The sequence below is a fragment of the Amphiprion ocellaris genome, chromosome 7, assembly GCF_022539595.1.
Source record: "Amphiprion ocellaris isolate individual 3 ecotype Okinawa chromosome 7, ASM2253959v1, whole genome shotgun sequence".
Lineage (NCBI taxonomy): Eukaryota > Metazoa > Chordata > Actinopteri > Pomacentridae > Amphiprion > Amphiprion ocellaris.
The window spans coordinates 23,324,686-23,348,158 of NC_072772.1; the positions used below are offsets into that span (position 1 = coordinate 23,324,686).

General features: G+C 38.9%; 1 protein-coding gene across 3 annotated transcripts in view; it reads left to right on the forward strand.

Moving 5' to 3' along the window:
* The first annotated feature begins 4,809 nt into the window (after positions 1 to 4,809).
* The window catches only part of sgsm2 (small G protein signaling modulator 2), a 120,450-nt gene continuing 101,786 nt past the window's right edge, over positions 4,810 to 23,473 (forward strand). The window contains exon 1 of one of the 3 annotated variants that reach the window (XM_035956855.2): positions 4,810 to 5,063. In XM_035956855.2, coding sequence (XP_035812748.2) covers positions 5,004 to 5,063 — 60 coding nt within the window. In that variant the 5' untranslated portion in view covers positions 4,810 to 5,003. The remainder of the gene's footprint in view (positions 5,064 to 23,473) is intronic. The other 2 variants (XM_023289318.3, XM_023289319.3) reach the window with 2 other exon arrangements.

Here is a 23,473-nt window from a genome sequence, read left to right on the forward strand (position 1 = left end):
TGAAAAAGGTTTGAGAAATGGCAGCAAGGGTCACTTCAGGGATGAATGGGAATCACAACATGCAACTCAGCTCACTGACTACTGGAAATAGATGTGGAACAGAGGGACATGCAACAGAAAACCTCTAAATCCATGTGTACAGGGATGGTGAAGTGCCTTTTAATGAAGCAGCTGTGATGCCTCATGAGCTGCTGTTCAGCCGCAGCCTTAATCCTTTAACAGTTTGTGTGGTAGATCTTATAATGATATTTTTATTGCAGTTGAACAAATGTATTAAATATTAAGGGTGCATTTTTTAAGTCTGTACATTGTATTTTCTACAATAGTTTTGTATGTAGGCCTGTGCAAACCTATAGTATTTCATGCTAAATAATATTTGAGATGAAGAGCTAGGTAGCTGTATTCTTAGCCATCTCTAAAATATATATTTAAAAAAAAAAAATATATATATATATATATATATATATATATATATATATATATATAAATATTTGATACAAACAGGAAATTAACTCAGCCCTTAAACTTGATGAACTTGTAGAGTGGGAGGTTAGAAGTGGGTTTGCCTGCAAAGAAAGAATGCCAAGAAGAAACAGAAAATATAGATAAAGAAATGTGCAAAATGCACCTGGAGGTACTTCTTTAATCACAGTTTGAATCCAAAGCTGCAAAAGCAAAGGTGGGCTTGAGAGATGAAGGAATGATTGAAGTAGCAGTTGGATGTTCTGTAGAGTGTGAAAATGAAAGCTGTTAGGAAACCTGGAAAGTAAATCCTAGTTATTATATAGGTGTATTTTCCTTGTCTTCTGATGAAGTGTTCCCCCTTACTGAGGATGCAACCTTCTCGCCAAACATGGATCGTTTTCCTCTACTGAAGGGGGTATGGTATTTTGTCAGCCCTGCTCTTCAGACAGCCTGATCTGCCACTGCCATAGGGTTAGCAGTTCAGGTATTTTTAAGAAATGTGTAGAGTGTTTCGGGGTGATTTCATGCACTAAAGGTCCGGCCAGGGATCAAACCTAGGTAATTCAGTCTATGTGGAATGTGCAATAGCCATGTGGTCATATCAAGTGCTATCTTTCATTAAAATAAGGGCAGTTGTTTTGACACTGTTAATTAAAGCAATGAAATTCAGTGATCACTCACTGAGCAACTACTCTGTCAGAAGTGCAACAGAAGAGCAGCTGGTGTGTAAGAAGTCAGTCTATTCGTCCCATTTCCATCATACTGATCGCCCATCTGCAGCATTGCTTTCTATTTGCAAACTAATACACTGCAAACATTGATGTTGATATCAGAATTACACGCATTCCTTGTTTCCTCTGATCTGGTGTGGGGAATTTCTGCATACAAATTACACTGTTATTTAAAAACAGGATTAAAATACACTAAACGGTTAAGCAAAGAAAAAATGCTGATCATAAATAGTAAAACTTGGATCTGACTTTGTTGAAATATTCAGTATTAGAACTTCAAACCCCTCATGTGCAGACTGCTGCTGATAATTAGCTGACTATGCCTGTGTAAGATAAATGAACCAATCAGCGGTCTGTACTTGTGCTTCAGCAAGCATCACTGAGAGGCAAACAAAACTGCCTAAGCATTTTCATGCCACTGTGAACTTAATTGAATAAATGGGGATATCGTGTGATCAGAATACAAATTTAGAACATGAGCAAAACTTTCAAACACATTCACACATACAGACACTTGCAGGAGAGGAAATGGCTGAGGGGGGCTTTTCAAACAAACATAATTCAGAGTATCTAAATAAGTAGATTTCTACAAATGAATGGCAGACTAAAGCAGAACAAGAAAAGCACTCAAAGAGCGCAGTACTCCGTCAAGGCTGCTGAGTCATATGATTTCCGACGGATAAATCCCAATAAGTCCGCAGACAGCTGACGTCGCGTTCACTTGTCATAGTTACAGTAATGCCATGCCGCTATCTCGCAATGATACAGAAATCTTTAACAAATCCCTGGATCCAGACTATAAACCACATCACTGCCAAAATCTAATCAGTTGGTCCTTGTATCACTTCTGACCTTCCCTGAAAATTTCATCCAAATCTGTTGGTCTGTTTTTGAGTAATGTTGTGCACATGCAGACCGATAGAAGGATAGACATGCAAATCGTCACATAACTCTGCCGCATTCCTTTGCAGAGTAATGAGACAATTGATTAACAGTTTTTTATGAACAATTGCTTTTCTTACATAATACTAAACTGAATGTTGGAATTTTTGCAGTGTCAGACAAAACTTAAATTGTACGTTTGTCACCTCTGGCTTTAGGAATATGTTCATTATTTTTCACTATTTATTGCACTTTGAATGTGAATGTTTCACAAAATGTACAAAAGTCTTGTCACTGACCTAGGTCATTAAAATATGTTACAGGTCTGCAGTCTTTAGATTTTACATAAGAAGACAACACTCAATTTATTGATAATGCAGGTGGTTGATCTGTTAACCTAAACTTTAAAAAAGAGGTTTGGTTATAACCCTTATACTGAAAACCAGAACTGCTCACATAAATTCCACAATTGAATAAAAAGGATGTCATATTCTCACTATCTTTTCTATGGTATCTACAAAGGCAAGGAAAAGTATGTGAACTCTGGCATGACCTAGTTCTCTGCATTCCTTGGTAATAAAGTTTGATCCGATCTTCATCTAAGATACAAGTATAGATGAACACAATGTTCTTTAGCTAATAATATACCAACAGCTTTCATGTTTCTTGTTTATTGAACACCCCTTAGACATGCCCAGTGTAGTGGACCTTTTGACTGTTCAGCTTCAGAGGACTGCTTCAGCTCAGCCTTGTTCTTCAGATGTTGGAGTGATCTGATTCCGCAGTATTTCTGCCGGATTCCGATCTGGGCTCCAACTCGGCTGTGCAAAAAAGTAGTTTTTTCTTACTTTAAGATCTTTCTGTTGAAGATTTATGTGGACATTTAGCTTCATTCAACTTCTACTGAGCATCAGCTTGATAGCCACCTTGAAATTATCCTGATGAAAATTCCCCTCAATGATAGTGTTCAGACGTTCACAAATTGACTTTATTTAAGAAATACGACTGCAGAACTACCTGTAGGAAATATGACCAGAACAAAGTAAACTACACAGAAATAATGTTTGTGTTGTACTAGATATTACTCAAGATCTTCATTCAAAGTGAGGGCTGCTGCTGGGTGTTGGACTGGGTTGGTTCCTGCTTGATCTATGTCCTGGCTTAGCAATCTTTGCTAAGGTACTCCGTCTGTGTTTTTGGTAGCTGCTTGGGAAGAAAGGTTCATCTACTATATCTACACTTCCCTCCAACAGTATTGGAACAGTTAGGCCAATTTCTTTATTTTTCTGTAGACTGAAAACATTTAGGTTTGACATCAAATGATGAATATGAGACAAGAGATCTTTTTTCCAGGTATCTACATCTGGATCTGATACACAACTTAGAAGATAGTACCTTTTGTTTGAACCCAACCACTTTTCATGTGAGCAAAAGCATTGGAACATGTGGCTGACGTGTGTTTTGTTGCCCTGGTGTGTCCTATTACATTGATTATTCAAATAATAAATATCATTCAGTGTCTACACTCAGTTTCAGATTTGGGTTTTGCCTGTGCAGACTGCATCTATAGTTAGAGGTGGAACCAACATGAAAACCAGAGCGCTGTCTATGGGTGAAAAACAAGTGATTGTGAAGCTGAGAGAAGATGGAAAATCAATCAGCCATTCCACAAACATTGGCCAAAGACAGGACAACCATTTGGAACATCCTGAAAGAGACCACTGGTGTACTAAGTAACAGACATCCAATGGGTAGACCAAGAAAAACAGCAGCAGTTGATGACAGAAACATTGTGAGAGCTGTAAAGAAAGAACCTAAAACAACTGTTAGTGACATCAGCAACAACCTCCAGAGGGCAGGAGTGAAGGCATCACAATCTGCTGTTCACAGAAGACTTCATGAAGAAAAGTATGGAGGCTACACCAAAAGATCCAAACCACTCATTAGCAAGAAGAAGAGGAAGGCCAGGCTGGAATTTGGAAGTTTTAAGGATTGATGAGACAAAGCTGAACCTTTACCAAAGTGACGGAAAAGATAAAGTTTGGAGAATGAAAGGATCTGCTCATGATCCCAAACCTACAAGCTCATCTGTGAAACACAGTGGAGGTAATGTCCAAAAGTGCAGCATTTGCTGTATATTGGAAATATTCAAGTACACTGGAAGCAGCTTAACCCAGTGCTGGCTGCAGGTGCATGCTCAGCCCACACGGAGGCACAAGCAGGAGGTTAGATGACAGGGTCCCCACAGAGGAGGGTCCTCTGGATCACGTTGCTGTGACGTCATTTATTTTGCAGCAGGCCAACCTGGCAGCAGCTCTGACAATGGTCAGCATGTGCTTCACAATGCACTATTTATAGAAGCGTTCCTGATCAGCTGCAGCCTCTCCTTGTGTGCAATGCAACTGTGCCCAGCTTATGAATGAAGTCATTAAAAAAACTGTATTTAAAGAGCTCATTGCACATTCTCTTCAGTGAAACTAAAGATGTAGATATACACCTGAATGAATTATTAGCAGGAAACAGTGAGAAATCCAAACCACAATTTTCATACTTCTCACAGCAGATCAGCCCTCCTCTGCTGTAACTCTTTCCTGACAAAGAGAGGAGCAAAGAGGTGCTAAAAATAACCCGGGCTCCACAGGTTGGTGTGCAGGATGCTGGAGGCTGCGGGCTGCAGGTCGGGGCGGGGCGGATGCTGGAGCCTGGAGCTCCACTGATGGTCTCCATTGATCAGGACTGAGGAAGGCGGATCCTCTGACGTCGCCGTCAAGCTGCTCGGCTGCGTCAGCTGAGCCAACGAAGAAGGAAACAAGGAATAAAAGGGAGAGAGGTTCGGAAAGGCCGGGGAGAGCGGACCCAGAGAGTCGTGGAGACAGACCTGTTGTCGAGCACATTGCGGACGGACGGACGGACGGACGGACGGACATGGAGGGCAGCACGGAGGAAGAGTACAAGGAGAAATTATTATGGAACGTCAAACGAGAGGTAGGCGTCTGTTAGACGGCCCGCCGAGATTCACACTTACATCTTTGCTATTATATTTTCTGACATTATTCGCTCCTAAATAGCGCCAGAAGACTTGGAAATGTTGCATTTATATTTAGCTTGTTTTCTGGCAGCCGTGTTGCCGTGTCTCCGTGTTCTGTGAGGCTAATTATCAGTTTTCTAACGTAAGTTTAAGTTACCAAACTGACGCTAAATAAATACACCTAGCTAAACTGCACCTTATTTTACACTTGTAACGTTAGCATGGCAGTTTCTTTTGTCCACACACCGCATGTTAAACAGGTAAAAACAAAGAAAACATACAGGAATATACATTATTATGATTATTTGGACTTAAAACATTACCGAATTAAACGTTTTGTCTTTTTTCTTTCTTTTTTTTTACATTAGCTTGTCTGTTAAAATACTGTAGCATTATATTCCTGTCAAGTTGAGGTAAAAACAGAGACCTTCAGGAATACAGATTACTAATAAATTATTATATGGACTTGAATCATTACCAAGCTAAATATTCAGTTTTTATTAGACCAGCAGGTCTGATTTTGCGTCCACACTTTCATTTTTTATTTTTCTTAATAGAAAAAAAGAAAAAAAACCCACTTATTTTAATTATTATAACTTAAGCATGACTGTTGCCTTTGTTCATACTCGACTTTTTAAATATTTGACTACCATTTTTCTAATTAGGATAACATTACACTTGCACATAGTGTTATTCGTTATTATTTGGACTTACACCATATGTGTCCTTTATAATGACTGAGTAGAAGCTGAGCATAAGATATTTAACCTCTGCTCTATTACTGTTCTTTAAAGTACTTACCCTGCATACAATGCTGAAATTTAAATGGATCATCATGTGCAGGAAATCTGCATTATATGCTTTTCAAGTGTACTATAAAACTAGAGTTTGTCATAAAAGCCAAGCATCCATTAATTAGCGAGCGCTGCAGGCAGAAAGCCTGAAGTCAAACCTTCTGTCTGAAGTGTTACAGCAAGGCATCTTTTCTGCACAAGTCTTCTAGCTGCCTGTCTCTAGCAGCAGGGCTAACATCCACAGCTCAAGGGGAGCTATGGGCTTTTTGTTCCCGGTGATGAATGTCTCACATCTCTCCAGCGAGGACTAAATCATTACTCTTTTAACCTCCCTGCCCACACCCGTCACAATCCTCATGCTGTCTTCGGCAGATGCTACAACTAGATAGATTTTCCTGCAGCTGAAATGTCAGTGGAAACTGAAAGCAGCTGATTGTCTGACTGAATGTGGCAAGGTGTGGCTCACTGCCTATACCTTAGTCTGAGTAAGTGTAAATGTGAACATGGAGTTCCCATTGTTACAATGGAGAGGAAGGCCAAGCTAAAAATATCAAGCCAAAAATCTATATAATAGTCAAATAGGAAAAAAAGGCATATCATAATGAGTGTTCTCCGTGCGTGTTGGGTGAGACAAAAAGCATGACATTTATCAAATGATACGTCATTAGCTCTCTGTCACTGCTATGCTGGAAGCTCAGAAAGGACTTAATTTCAGGTTTGGTCATGAATGATATCAGATGCATTTAGTGAAGCTTGTGGGTTAGTGAACTGATACCACTGCAGCTGATGTAAAAAAAAATCTATCTTCTGCCGGTAGACGCAAAGATTTAAATACATGCCAACATTTGCACATAAAGGTAACAAAAGTGCTACTTTAATTAACAAACAACCTCAAAGCCAACACAAGTCAGAGTCAAATCGCCCATAATAATGTGTTAGATTACACGGCAGAATGAGATGAGCCACTGTCAAAACACCCATGAGACAGAGACATGCCTGGGATAATAGAAAACAACGTCTCAGTCTTTCAATCCATGTTACTTGAGGGACCAAACCATAGAATTTACTTGAAATATTTACTGTGGCAGGGCTTTTGAGCATTTCTAATGATGCTACCATCATTCATTGGAGTTTAACATTTAGATATTTAAAGCAGCTTAAAGTAAAATTTATGTAAATTTTCACTTTTATGTACAAAATCTGCTTAGTGCCCACTAATGTGCAATGACTCAGCTTGAATATCTAGGCTAAATACTCGTCTGTCCTTCCCCAGCCGTTCCACAGTCACCCACTGGTTTGGGTCTTAAATAATTGAATCATCACAACGTCTGTAAGGCTCAAAATAGCTTCAGTTCTCAGGATGTCTGCAGGCGGCTGGGATCTATGGCTCCTCAACATAGACCATCGGGGTAAATAAGGAGGGACATTGCATTCTTGGGTCACTGGGCCATTGGAAGCTGTCTGTTGATACTTCGAGCTGCATCTTCAAACACAAACCCAGTCATTATGACTTGAGCTGCACTAGCATCAATTCTTAATGTTTCCTGGTTGTAAACATTTAAAGAAAGCCGCTTTGTTTGTCAGCAGAATGATTTGTGCAAGCCTTCAGAAGCTTTGCGTTTTACACGGCAAGTTGTATCTAAATTCTCATTACTCTTGATAGTCATTTGTAATGAGATTTTCCCATTTTTTTCCACACATTTTCTCTCCATCTACTGCAGTGTTAATAAGACCAGAGTTAGAGCTTTGTTCGCAATGTTGGTCAATCTGCTTCTTTTCATATAGAATACAGTGTGTATGATGTAGTGAATATAAACAGTGTCTTTTTCCCCCTTTTTCTCATTCGGAGACACGAATACGTGACTGTCTTGTGTAAATCAGATGAGTCCTAAACCTACATTGCTCATTTGGATTTAAACTGACTCCAGTATGCTGTAGCATGAAGGAACTGCTGTTATTTAAGAACCACATTGATCTGTTTTTTGCAAGTGTATTATGTTGTCCAAAAATGCAACACTTTGCCATTTTTTTGCAAATAGCGAGATTTCTTACATTCTTTGTGTATTCAGTATAAAAATCCATGGTATGATTAGACTACAGTTCATCCATGAGGCACTAGTCAATGTCTTTTGACAATTTTAAGCATTGCAAATTGGGCCAAGAGAGCATTCTTTAAACAAAGCTGGCTGGCTCTGGGTTTAAAGCTCCCTATCTCTTTAAGCAGTCCTCAGCTGTCTCTGTATTGCTTGGCAACTGAAAGCTTTAGCAGCTCCCAAAGAAGTTAAATTGCATCAGATGGCGATTAATATCACAGCAGTGAGGCAGCTCTGTCAGGTGGTCTCTTATGCTGAAATAAAAAGTGCCTCTGTGCATTCACCTGTTATCATCACAATCCTTTTGTTTTTCTGTTATGTACAAAGGTGTTCTGTTAAGGAGTTGGCCTCAGCAGGAATCCATGCCTAGGTGAAAGGGTTTCTGTCCCTGAGACTATTCTGATGTAGATATTGTAGCCCGTCAGACAGCATCTCTTCATGCAGTCATAAGTCAAAATAAAGAGTGTTTTAGAGAGAACCTTTTCTATCAAAGCAAAAAGCTGGTTATTGGTATTTAAAGACACAAGCATGAAAGTAGTCTGTGGTCCATTTTTAGGATGTTCTGTTTTACTCATACCTCTTTTCTTTTCTGTATTGCAAAATTTATTGAACAAAGTGTTTCCCGGAGCCTCAGCCATTTCAAATTTAATGCACTACAAGTGAATTGTCATGCTCAGGGTATAAAATAGGGGGTTGTGAAAGAAGCATATTATTACTGCAAAGGTGCTGTGCTTTTGTGAGGTGTATGAGGTGTCATATGCAGAAAGCTCTATGACAAATGTGATAATGACAAATGAGTGAGAGAGTGCATGGAGCACTCTGATCATACTGTCAGAGCTATAGTGTGTAAAACTGACAGGATGGAACTGAAATAGCAGAATGCAAGGACATAATACCTGAAATTCACTCTTTCACTTTAGAATGGTCATAGAAAGGTGACGGGGAAGAAGAGGAGCATGATGTAAATATACACTGACAGTCGCGTTTAGCTTAGCATGTCATTGCTCTGGGTGGAATGACACCAAACTAATAGGAAAATAGTCCATCCACAGGATCATATTGGTGCAGGCTTTGGCAATGGCTGTATTTGCACACTGAGCAGCCATTACGTTAAAACAACTGACAGGTGAATTGATTTTGTTACAAATCAGTGTTTGTTCATGACCAAGGCAGTGTTTTGCTACGCCACAAAATCTGCTCAGGAACAGCTCAAAGAACACAACAAAGCAGAGTGCTGAACCAACCTCTAAATTATCCAGATCCCAGATTGATTAAGCATCCCTAAAGGTGTGATGGAACAAGCCCAATTCACTGAGACCCACCCCACAACCCACTGGCCCCAAAGAACCTGTTGCCAATGTCCTTGTCCAGACTCCACAGGACACTCCCAGAGAGAACAAGTCAGAGCTGTTTTAGCAGTGCGAGGAAAGTACACAATATTAGGCAAGTGGTTTTCATGTTATGGTGGATCAGTGTACATCAACATATACAATAGTGGCCCGTCAAGTAGGCTACAATTTTAATAACCAGATCATTGGACAACCAGGTGACACAGCTGTTAGAGTGCTTACCACATCACCCAGTAAAATATGTTCCACTTTTTACATTTTTACACACAATGTTGCACTTTTACACACAAAAAATGACAAAGCAGTTGTATGAAGAATGAAAGAGAAAGTTTGAGAGTGAATTTTGGCACTTTGGCACACCTGGTCAAATTTTTTGAAAAATGAGGGCATGATTTTTGTCTAATTTGTTTCTGAAATTTGGACGAATTGTCAAAAGCTGTGTTGTGATGCAAATGGTAAATTTGACGTATGGTTGGGTCTCAATTGCAGGCTCCATTTTAAATCTTGTCCCTGGTCAACAAGATACATGGATTGATTAAGTTCTCACTCTAACTAATCTTTTATTCTCCTTAGTCTCCTCTTCGTTTTATATTACTGACAACCAAAAAAAGAAAGGAAAAAAACAAGCAACATCAACAGCTGACAGTTCTTTCGCTGGTTAAAAACATCTGGAAATATTGGCTGTGGCCAATTTAATTAAATTTGGTAGTACCTGTAGAGACACGTTTGTTATTGGTTTATGTGCTTTCCCCCAGTTGCTGTCTGTGTTTTGCCAAAGACTGTACTGAACAGACACACCAGTCCCTTGTCAATAGGTATTACGATATGCTGACGTATATAGAAATTCTAAAACCATACTGACCCGCTATCGAAAACACATATTCCCTTTTAATTTGAACTGACACTGAGACTCTCTTTTAATGTGATACGCTGGAGTGCACACAACCACCAGAAGTCAGCCATGTTTTTCCTGCCAAGAGAAATTTGTGGTGATAAGTGGTCAGATATGACAGGAACATTCATGGATTTCTATTCACACAGACACTTTGCCTTCATTATATAGGGACTAATCATGCTTACTGCCATACATAGGCACCCCCTAAAGGCCCATTCTGAGCCAGGAAAAACCCTGCAGACGACTGGCGAAATAGGCAAGCAGCCAAGCTGAACAAAATGGTGAGGGCTCAAGACACAGGTCATCACATATTAAATCCAGAAGACTCCTTCTATAATTTTTTATGCATCAGCTCTTCAGGATCTTCAGTATTTGAATCAAGTAGTTTGTAAAAATTCTGGTGAAAATCTGTTTTCAATTGTTATGTCAGTGTGTCACAACAGTCAGCAATTAACATTTTATATCTTTTACTGCTCAGGTTGGTTCAGATTGGAGATACAAGTTGTAAAAACTGATTAGGTTAGCCTCATAATTGTTGATTATTTGGTAGCTATCAATAGAAACGGTTGTTTGTGGCTTCTTGCCCACCAACAGCTGTGTACTGATCGAAAATGAGTCTTTGTAGTTGTTTATAACTTAAGTTTCTTGTGACTGGTGAAAGTTAAACTTGAACCTTAAGAAATTTGATTCAATAAGATATTTAGCCTACTGACTGGTAGCAGATTTAATATCTAGTACAGAATGGATTAGAATACTACTGTATATGTCAATGCATATTTAATCATGTTGCACCCATGTTCTCTAGTTTATGTCTGTACACATTTTTCACCTAAGGTAACAACTTTACAGCTGCTCTAAGAAACAGAAAGTAGACTTAAAGTTCACAAAATGTCTTCTGGATTGCCAACATCAATAATCTGATCGCAGTGTTAGAAGCTGCTGCCACAGGCTTCCATTTTTCTAATACCATTTCCTTTGTTTACTACAGTAAGGTTGACATATTGCAACCTGCAGCTAAACAGCATTAGGTTGCCTCTTCCCTGAAGAAATATTATAGCATTATGCAGCAGAGTGTGGGGTAACTTTTCCCTCAGACCGACACCTCCTGCAGAACAGAATCATTTCTTCCTGTAACAACCTTATTTTATGTCTGCAGCTGCAAGAGCTTCACTGGCCAGACTGGCTGTCTGAACTGCAGAATTCTCCACTTGATATGTTGTACTCTGAGGTTAAATGTTAATTTCCTCTCTATTTTATTGATGGGAAAGAGGAAGAATTGATTTGACACAAGACACGACACTTTTGAGGAGAGAAAAAACTATGTCAGGGTTGTAGCATCTGTGAATGTTTTGAAGATCCTTTTTTCTGTCTGAGTGAAAAGCTGCAGCAGGTCAACAAGCACATTCAAGAAAAGTAAAGACAGATGGATTCTACCAAGTCATCCTTCAGAATGTGCTGTCACCACAGCTCCACCGCAGCACTCCTCCTCAACCACCAACTCTACTAGGGCATGAATAATTACCTCGTTAATGAGCATGTCTCTGCTGTGGCCTAACAATAGCTGATTAGGATGGAGCCATATTACATTGCAGCTCCTCAAACTGAAGGGAGAGGAAAGCACCACAGCACATAGGAGCACAAAACAAAATACACACAACATATTGTTGCAGTGTTTAAACAATACATGTTTACACCTTAACTGAGCTTGTAGTGAGTGGGAATACAATAGTTAAACAAACCATTCCAGTGGTTCTAGTAGAAATAATTATGCACTTCGACTTTTTCTTTCTCTTATAATAGTTCTTTCAATTTGAAGTATTACTCATAAAAACAAGACAGTTGAAGACAGAAATTAGGCTCAAGATTTTTCACTTTTAAATGGTAAACGATTAATTAATGTTAATGTTCCTCATGGCTGCATTCACACAGACCTTCCACAGTGCTGTGGTACACGTGTGATATTTGTCATTTACACAAGACTAGTCAACACACCAAGTCATATATGGTCCATAGTAATGCTATAAAAGACTAAAATGAAACTCAGAGCAGCTGATTCAAGTGTTGAAATAACTAACAGCCCAATTTATTTCTGCTTTTTTTAAAAGTGAAGCTCAAAGTTTAGGTGACAGCTGTTAGATCCTGATCAGCTCTTTATCCATGTTGGAATATTTGTAGTTAACTGTAATTAGTGAAGCTATTAGTGTTGCTCTGTGCATAAATGCTATTTGACAACACTCGTGGATCCTAGTGCTGTCTGATGATACAAGTGTGTAATGAACTATGAAAAAATAGTCGTAAACATCTGGAAACTAAACTGCCATTCTGTATGCGACAGTTGGCCTGTCATGTAGGCCTCCACAGTGTGACCTGCTGTCGGATTTCCTTTCATTGTCAAATCGATTTGAAATTGTGGAGCAAAGTGTGTGAAACAGATATCACATTATAGCTGTTCATCACTCAATTTCCCAATTCAACGCATTTCCTCACTAAGAGGCAGTTAAAGAGTATTCAGTATAGGCTCTATATACCTAATTAGTGTGGTTTATTTCCAACAGTTTGTGTATTAAGCGTCTCTGTGATGTTTTCGGACAAATTTTTAATGCAGAAATGTGGAAAAAATAAATTGTGTCACACAACTCACAGTGCTGCTTGTACGTGTCTGTCCATTAATGTGATAGCTCAGTTCACACTTTTGCTCTGTTGAAAGTTTTACTGAAACGTTACTTGGTCCAACCTAGTGAGCTTGCGGACACAACTTTTATGGATGAGCGACCAGGTCACGCATTCACACATGCTGCCGACCCGTTCAGTAGCCGTCAGATTAACAATGCAGAGTGCATTAAGAGGGTGTTGGCATCATTGCAGGGCTCCAGAGTCCTACCAAAAATCTGTGAAGTGTGACTACACATCATCATAGGTCACACTGGTGTGAATGAACTGTCTGTGGGCAGCCTGCTATTGTAGATAGAATTGCTCAGTTTCAGCTGAGGTAAGTCTGATGTTAGAACGCCTTTCAAAAAACTGACTTTTGGCTACACACCTGTCTGAAATGATACCAGCATGACAGAAGAGCTAACTTACGAACTTTACGTCCAAGATCATCCTTTTTGAACAATGAAAAAATTTTTCCTACCCTAATTCCCGTTACAGTCATTTATGTAGTGTGCTACGAAGTCACCAATGTGCATGGGAACTGGCAAAAAAATATTATGCTTATAATGTATTTTTAGTGGTTAGCACTTCGGCCTTGCAGTGAGAAGATCCCTGGTTTGTGTCCCGCCTTTCTCCGGGTTCTCCAGCTTCCTCCCACAGTCCAAAAACATGCTGAGGTTAATTGGTGATTCTAAATTGTAAGTAGGCACGTGAGTGTGATTGTTTGTCTCTATGTGTAGCCGTGTGATAGACTGGTGACCTGTCCAGGTGTCCCCTGCCTTCACCCTAAGTCAGCTGGGATAGACTCCAGCCCCCTGCGACTCTAATGAGGATTAAGTAATGTACTGTATAGATAATGGATGGATGTATTTTTCAGCACTGAAAGGCATGGTGAAAGATTCTCGATGCACCTAAGATATGTGCTAGTGCAAACCAAACTCCTGGATTTTTAATTTTTAATTATTTATTTATTTATTTATTTTTTAGCAGATATTGATTTCCATTGATTTTATTGACGTATGAAATAAAGCAGAAGTGTCGAAACTCTAGGTTTTAGAGTCTGCCAGCTGGTTTTAACACTTTACTGCATGACAATAAATGAAAATGGTTGGTTTTCTGGAATGGTTCCATAGTTTGTATTTGGGAACATTGCTATGATCTGGTGATGCAACAATATTAAAATGTATCAAGGCAGATTATAATTTTAAGTTTCATGTTTTCATAAACTCAGAAGTTTGCTTTTGTTCTCTTTCTCATTAGATATTATGGCTCATTAATTAAATATAATGTTCTCTTTCAAAAGCCGTGCACACCTGTGGTATACCCATACAAGCAATTTTTAATTTTTTTTATTTTTGTCTGATTAGAACTCCTCTCAGGACTGTATGGGTTCATATACACTGTCCTTGCATTACAATTGTACCTGTTAGGGAGAAATTCCACCTGTTTCAGGTGTTTTTTCACAGAAGACATTCTGACATGTCACAGTAGGGAAAAACTAGTAATTCTACGACAAGCCAAAATATTTCCTGTGAAAACATATGTTTTTATTGGTGATGCCACATCATTTTTATCTTAGCTCTGTCTACATCCCACCTCAGCTGATGTCTAATAATTAATAACTGATAGATCACGTGGCTATGCAGACTATTAGATAAAAACTAACAGTTTAGCTTGAATTGGAAAATGTGTTCCCACAGCTGTGTGTTAGTTTTTGGACAAAGGAGCACTGCGCTTTGCAATTAAGAAATGCCAAAACATGTCCAAAAAAGTCATGAATGCATTGTGAAGTCTTCTGCAGCTATAAAGCTGTCACTACATGCTAAGGCAAAATAGGAAGGCCCTGGTTTTGTTATTTTTAAATAAAGTGTACTGCAGTGCATTAGCATGCAATAATATGAGTGGCTTTAATGTACTTTATTAGTTTGAAATGCAAGCTCTCTATTAAAAAAACAAAGAGGCCTGTGATCTTTCCTGTGAACTTGGCCAGATTAAATCACTCACCTCAGGCAACTGAGTGAGCTTAATTTTCTGCCCTGATTGTAATCTCCTATGAACAGAAATTGTGAGTTCTGCCCTAAACGAAAAACAAACCGTCTGAATTAGTGAACAGTGTGTTGCACATTTTGTATTCTCAGAGAGAGAGAGTACATCTTATTAGTGTGAGGAAAACTGTCCGCTTTTGTGGCCACAGGAAGTAAACTGTGGATGTTCTGTTGTTTGCCTGGTCATGAACATGACATGAAGGGAAAAGTAAATGTGTCCTTATATAACTGTCAGTTGCCTAATGAGCTCTTCCCTCTGTTCGTCCCAGAAACCATTAGCTGCAGGATTCTGAGAAGTGTTTCAAAGTTAGCCAGCTCCCCTCAGCCGTTTGACATGTAACAACAATGTCTTGTTATTGTGGTGTCATCCTTGGAACTAGACACTTGGTTTGCTACAGGATGAATTGTTAAACAAGGTCCTCGTTTATTTAAAGCAAAGCCAGTGTGTGATTTGCTGCCGCCATGTGTTTTAATCAGTGTGCGCATGTCACTGGATATGTTTATGGGACTTTTTCAAGGCCAATACCAATACTGGTTTTTAGTAGAGTTGATAATCGATATTTTGAAACCGATATAAGTGAAAACCTTTGTGTCAAAATTTAGAATTACACAAACTACACCATAAAAGAATGCAGAAATTATTCATTTATGTTTTACATATGTGTAACTTTTCAACATCTTTCGGTGCTGAGAAGCTATTACTCATCAATCAGTTAGTGCTGAAGGTGGAACATTACTAGAGACTAGCGTGGTGACTACAAATACAGAGAGGTGGCTGCATCAGAGCCAAGGCAGCACATTTTTAAAAGATTATATTTTATCAGGAGTTTAAGTGCCATGCCAACTTTGCAGTCTTCACCTCTGTTGTAGAGAATCCAGGGAAAAGTAATTAGTGAGGGGGAAATTAGCATGAGGTTCCTTCTTTCATGAATCATTCTAGGTGTTTTCAGTCAAGCTGAAACACTGAAATTATCCACCTGGAGCAAACATTTTGCTAACTGCTTTATAGATCTTCACCCAGGAACTCAGCAAGGGGAAGTGCATTCCTCAAAAACTTCCTGTTCTGAGAGGGAAAATTTCTATGGTAAAAATGTAAAATGGATGCAATTGTGCTTCAGTTGTTCACTGTCTGAACTTGACTTACTGAGCTCTGTCAGTGAACACTTGATTCTTCACTGTATGCAATAGATTATCTGCTTTTAGTGCACTTCACACTAATAAACACAATGCTCTAATGCCACTTCTTCTTGATATGTGTAATTACATATTGAGAAGCCTACCAAATTCTGAACCTTAAGCAATCCTTCACAGCCAGCACTTATTAGACAGGTTAATTCCCAAGCACATTTAATTCAGTCTCACTGTCAGTCACATCCCAGTGATGGTATCGACCCTTATGACTGACTGATGTGTATGTCTTCTGTCTATTCGTATTTATTGGATGAAGCTGTTCGCGTACTTGCACATCTCTGTAGAGGATGTAGTCAAAGACTTGAAATGAGAGCATTAAAAAGCTGAATGAAAAGCAGAGAATTCTCCAGAGAGGTCACTCTGACCTGACAGTGATGTCAGCTTGCCCAGTAGATGTTTAGTGTGGGTTCTGGACCTATTTATATAAATGTGCGTGTTCCATTAATTAAACCTTAGTAATAGTTGAGGGTCAGCTCTTTTGCCCTTTTGATCTTAAGTATAACTCCAAATAGAGAAGCAATTAAGTATGAATCATTGAACACTAAATGGCAGTTTTACATCAGGATTATTTGGTTAAAGGTACAGTTTTATTGCCATAATTGCAGAACTATGATACTGAGTATCTGTTGGATGAATCAATGTATAGCACTCTAACCTTTAAAAGACATGGCATATCCTAGTTTTTTTTTTTCATAGTTCTTGGCACATATGAACCACTGTTATGTAATGACAGGAATGGTAAAAAGCCAGTTTGACTGGATGTGTGGCCCACTGGCATTTGTCCAACTGGACCATGAGAGCAACAAGGTGACATAGATTCTGTTTTCAGGCAGCTTTACTTTAGTAGGAAGTCACAGATTTAACATTTTGTAGTGTCAGTTTTATTCTCCTTGGTTTCTCAACAGAAGCAATTCATGCCCTACATAAATGTGCAAATACAAATTCACTGCCTGTCCAAAAAAAATCGCCACCTGGATTTAACTAAGCAAATAGGTAAGAGCCTTCCATTGGATAATTACTGCAGTGATGAATATGTTTCAGCTGCAACAACTTATTTAACCCCGGCTGATGCAGTGAGGAGCTTCTCATTTCTTAAACAACCATGTTGGAAGACATATCCTGTGGTCATGGAAAGGATGTTAATCTGTCTCAGAAGGGTCAAATTATTGGCCTGTATCAAGCAAAGAAAACAACTAAGGAGATTTCTGAAACTACTAAAATCAGGTTAAGAACCGTCCAACGCATTATTAAAACCTGAAGGATAGTGGTGAACCATCATCTTCAAGGAACAAATGTGGTCGGAACAAACTCTTAGATGATCGCAGGAAATCAACAGTAGAACTCATGACTGTTTAATATTGAAAATAAGAGCATTTCCACATGAAGGGAACTCAAAGGATTGCGACTAAACAGCTGTAGCTCTAAGAAAACCACTGATCAGTGAGGCTTCAGTTTGCTAGGTAGCGTAAAGATTGGACTCTGGAGCACTGGAAGAAGCTCATGTGGTCTGATGAGTCCTGATTTATCCTGTACCAGAGTGATGGGGGCATCAGGGTAAGAAGAGAGGCAGATGAAGTGATGCACTCATCATAGCTATTACCTACTAGCCTGTGGGGGTTAGGGTTATGATCTGGGGTTGGTCAGGTTCAGCAATGTCATGTTCCCAAAGAATGAGGTCAGCTGATTACCTGAATATACTGAATGACCAGGTCTTTCCATCGGTGGAGTTTTTCTTCCCTGATGGCATGGACATGTTCCAAGATGATGATGCCAGGATTCATGGGGTTCACATTGAGAATGAGTGGATCAGGCAGCATGAGGCGTCATTTTCACACATGGATTGTCCTCCACAGAGTCCAGAACTCAGCCCCACTGAGAATCTTTGGGATGTACTGGAGAAGACTTTGTCTGACTCTCTCATTGTCAATATATGATCTTGGTAGAAAATTAATCCAACTCTTAACAGAAATAAATGCTGTGACAGTGCAGAAGCTTATTGAATCGATGCCGCAGTGAATAAGTGTTGTTCTCAGAGCTAAAGGCGGTCAAATTCAATATTAGAGCGTGTGACTTTTTTTGGACAGGCTGTGTATATATTTGCAGCTAAAAAGAGTTACCTCTTAGCCTTATAAGCACTTGAAATGATTCATAGAGTTCAAGTATTCTGTTCCTGTCAGATCTCACTTAGAGACTGACCCTGGAGAACCTTTTGAAATGTTGATATTTTCAAAAGCAAACTCAAGACCTACTTTTTTGGTCAGGCTTTTGATTGAGACATTTTGTTTATTTATTACTCTTCTTAGAACTGATTTTATTTATTGATTTATGTATTTATTCACCTATTTATATGTTTTCACCTATTTTATGCGCAGTATAATACTTCATTTTTACAATTTCTTATTCTGTTTTTTTTATTTTTGACATCTATTTCTATATCTATCTGTTTTAATATTTCATTTTATTTATTTACCTATCTTATTATCCTATTTTATTTCATTTGATCTCATCCAGTGTTTCCTCATTGCACCTGTTTAGTAGGATAGTGATTCCTCAGTTCCGCAGTCCCTGTGTTTTAGAGTCTTTTAGAATAGAATAGAATAGAATAGAATAGAATAGAATAGAATAGAATAGAATAGCTTTATTGTCAACCAGAACATACACTAGCTGGTGCACATTATGACTGAAATTCCGTTGCAACAAGCTCGCCATCAGACTGATGAATACAAAAACAAAACAAAAGCAATTTAAATAAAAAACAATTCCAATATATACATATATATATATACATTCATACACACCTGTATACATACACATCCGCACATATTTATTTTACAGTGAAGATGTAGCAGCAGTATTGCATGTACATTAAAAAAAGTGTTATTTTTAACTTGGCTATGGGGGTAGGATTGGGGGCTTATTTTTACTGTTTTATTGCATTTTTATTTCTGTAAAGCACATTGTGTTGCATTGTATGACAAGTGATATATAAAAAACTGATTGATTGAATGCTCTTATCATCACTTTCAGGATTCACTCTGTTACTGATGCATTTATGTTGAGGGGTGTTTGCTTTTATCATAGTTCATTATCACCAGTGTGAGCCTTGTGTGACTCACTGAAAGTAGACTTTACATATAGGCATGCCATTTGAGTCACTCATTCCTCTGCCCCTACTCTTATCTGTGTGTTGCCATTTTCAAATCCCTTTTGCCAACGGAAACAACGACCTCTGAGCAGCAACCTAGACGGTGAAAACACCAAGTTTTTCCGAGTATTTGGATCCTGCAATAAACCATGGCTGGCAATGTCAATACTCTGTTAATTGTTAAAAATAATGAAATAGAGTTTTTCCATGTGCTGTGAAGCTGTTTTAATCGTTTGGTTCAGTCTTCTGCACATGGACTCTGGTCCTACGCCATTACCTGCTATAGAAATCTCAGTCATGGTGGCCTGTTACTAGCTAAACTCCCACAATGCTCTCTGCTTGCCCACAAAGAGCAGCCCATACTCCCAGCAACTCTCTTCTCAAATCATAACAGTATTAAACACAAGAAAAAGCTGCAATCTATCCTTTCATTAAACAGTAACAGGTTCCATGTAGTACATTATACTTTCTGTTATACATGTGCCTTGGCTTCTTTTAATTGGTAAAATTATTAATGGCGAATAATTGATTAACAATTAATCAGTAACATCTCTACTGATTTCACAACTCTTTGTGGGTGTTTTCTTTGTAGTCTACCTGTTGCTGCACTTGTTTCTGCCATTCCACATTATTGTTATTGTAAATATCCAATACGTCCAGTGTCAAGGAACTATCAGTACACAGTCTAAAACGAGACACAGTTGTACCTTGTGTACAGTTTATTTCACACAGACGCATGCATTGGTTGCCTTTCCACTAAAATTCTGCAACCTGTGTGTTAATGATTGACCGATACGAGTTTTTCAGGGCCAATATCAATTATAGGTAATCAAGAAACACCAATAAACAGTATTTGGAACCAACATAGATTAAATGTTATATATTTACAGTATGTGATAGTACAGAACATGTCATTCATAACTATGCTCCTTCATTAATAAAGATTACTGTAACTAAATACTAGTATGTACAATAGTAATAGAAATGAGGCCGTCAAAGTGTTTACGGGAAGCTCTTCCTCTTCTCTGTTTTTAGGCTTTTACCTCTTTTATCATTTTAATTGCCCACTAAGGCCATATCTTAAAGCATCATTTATTGTTTTCCAGACACTGTAGCGGAATAATCAGTGGCAGGCTGCTAACTTCTCTGCTACCGATTAGTGCAGGTTTATCCACTGTGAAAACAGCTAATTTCTTATCTTTTTTTTTTTTTTTTTTTTTTTTTTTTTTGCCTCTCGGCTTTATTGACAGGATCATACAGAGAGAAAGACAGGAAAGTGGGGAGAAGAATGGGGGAAGAACCTGCAGCAAAGGGCAATGGGCTGGATTAGAACCTATGGCCTCTGCGTCGGGGACTATAGCCCCTGTTGATGGGTCGTCTGCTCAACCTGTTGGGTGCCCAAAGCAGCTAATTTCTTCATTTGAGCTTTTTCAGGTGGTGTCCCTGCTGGAGAGACGTGTCTGTTAATTTGAGCAGGTCACTGAAGTCAGTCTAACTTTATAAAGATATTGTGGATACACCAGAGGGCGTCAGCCACAGGCCTGACTGGTAGCCTCTTAGTGATGCCCTTAGCCTAGTGTCATCAGTAAAATAGGTGCCAGATGCACTGACAATCAGGCTGTTAATTGGTCTATTTCTACTGTGTGTTGTCTTTGCTTAATTCCCTGATACTGTTGAATTACAAAAGTATAATCCTCATCCGAAATAATTTAGTATTGCTTTAACATGTTGCAACTTTGATATATTTGCAGGCTGTCACTCTGACACTAAAAATGGTAATTGTCTCTACATTTACCCCTGGTGTTAAAAACTGGGTTTCAATACTAGAACATTCCCTGACCTAATGTTACCTTCCATTAAAAGTGTTCTAACAAATTCTACAAAGTTAGGTAAGGATGTTTAATTTGGGTAAACCAGAACACTAGCTATTGAATCAGTAATAGGAAAGAAAATGTTTAAAAAGTACATTCTTAATCTTCATAGTTCTTCTGGTATGATAGTAATTCAGGCACAAATGTAATTTGACTTCCTGTCGTTGATTAGTTCCTGAAACTCTTTTTTTTCATTATGTTTAGAGGACCTTGTGCTTAGGGGTAAAAATCCCTGAGACCCTTCTTGGATGTATTTGTCACCAGCTGTGAATTTGCTGGCACTTGAAAGTGGGTCTGTCGCTCACAAAAAAGTTTAATTAGCAAAGTTGATGAGGGCTGAATCTTATCTTGATAATGAGGATGATGAAGCTCTGTCTGTACATCCTGCTACACCTCCACAACTCAGGAAAAAAGTTTGGAACAAAGTGGTAGAGTGAATCTGTAGTTAGAGTTTTATCACACAACTGAGCAATTAAATTCTTCCTGTTTGTCAATTAGACCCAAACAAGGCCAAGGTGTCAGACAGGTCCCAGATTAATTACTGACAACAATTAATTCTACGGAGAGAGCAAACTTAGACAAGCGAACACCAGTCTGAGTCAGTGTTGTTGAAGTCATTCAAGCTCTCCTCCCTAGAGACACAATAGATAGCAGCAAAAAAAAAAAAAAAATCATTTAAATATTTCCTGGATGCCACGATATTAATTGGAAGTCAGTGGTGCGGATGTTTGGGCGAGACAGTCAGAGCTGTTATTAGTAGCTGTCAAAATGTTAAGTGGAGGAGGCATCATTCTTGTATTTACCTTTTTGTAATCAGGTACTTGACACTATATAGAGGTATGGTTTCCATATTGACAACCAAGTATATAGAATTCGTACCAATGTCAGGGGCTGCTGTTGTCATGAGTAACAAATGTGTTCACACGCTTGGATGATATATTAAACCAATTCTCTGTACTACAGAAAAAGAAAAAGATGCGCAAGACTAAAACATCCCTTCAAGTACCTCTGGCTGAGTTACCATTGATGGACACAGTGGTTAAATACAATCTTAAATATGACTGTAATGCAGGCTGTGATGATGATGGCTGCATTGGATACTAATTCAGTTCAGTCCTGTTTATACAGGTGTGACTTCGTGAAGGTTTTTACCTTTAAAGTAGTGGGACTTGAAGTTGGCATTGAGGGCTGAACATAGAAAAGGATTTTTGCCAAAATCTTCCTCCTCGTCCTGTTAAAATTCCTGCAGAAATCTAGTCAGGGATGTGTGTATACTAGCCTGTTGGAGACTATTGGCTTTCAGCTGCAGCTTCATTTTCTATTTACTCTTCATGCTAGAATGGTAGCTTGAACTCTGCATTTGTGGCTGAATATTCTTTGCAACAAATGAGATACAAGGCAGAGTGCAAAATGCATAAATATAAACTCCACAGCTTGTTCAACAAGTGGCTTAATCAGACGGACACAATGAGCTCCATTTATAGAACAGAATGCTTTGTAATAGGGGCACCTAACATTTGGAGCATGCAGACATACGGCAACAGTGTTACGGTGTCTCAAAACACTGCACAAAAACATGCCTAAATGCCTGCATTAAAGGGCAAGCGGATAGCTGAGTGTTTATGGTGAATACCACATGGTCAAAAATGCCCTCAACAGCTGATTCTCCAGTTCAGTTCCCAGCTGGACAGACTTTTACTGCATGTCGTTCTGCTGCTCTCTTTGCCAACATTGCTGCTAAGGCAAGCAATGCAAAAAATTATCAGTAAAAAATAAGTCAGCAGAGCTAGAAGATACATCAGCATCAACACTGCCACACGCGTATGTGCAATCGTCACATCACCGTGTAAAGGAAGCGGTTGTTCAGCCAGTGAGGAGTTTGAGGCACACTTTCTATTGTTTCTATTTTGCTTCTAGGTAGGGATGTCCGATAATATCGGCCCACCGATATTATTGGCCCAATATTGGCATAAAAATATATTATCGGTCAATATCGTTATCGTTTTTTTTGCCTATCATCAAAACCGATAAAAATAATGCCTGGATTTTGCCGGCATTTACAGGCGTGCAAATGATCACATCATCAAACTGCATCATGAGGCGTCTAAACAAACATGCCGGATTTCCGGCATGTGGCGCCGGCATTTGGCTCAAAAAAAAGATAGGGCTACATTGCCAGTCAAGTTCATCTACCAATGGAATGAGGGGAACGCAGCTTTTGCTCTCAACCAAACTAATATCACTAGCCAATGGGAAGTGGGGGCGGGTCTTAAAAAGACATTGAGATCCAGCTGCAGGTGAGTCCATTGTTGTCACGGTTATAGTAACGTAG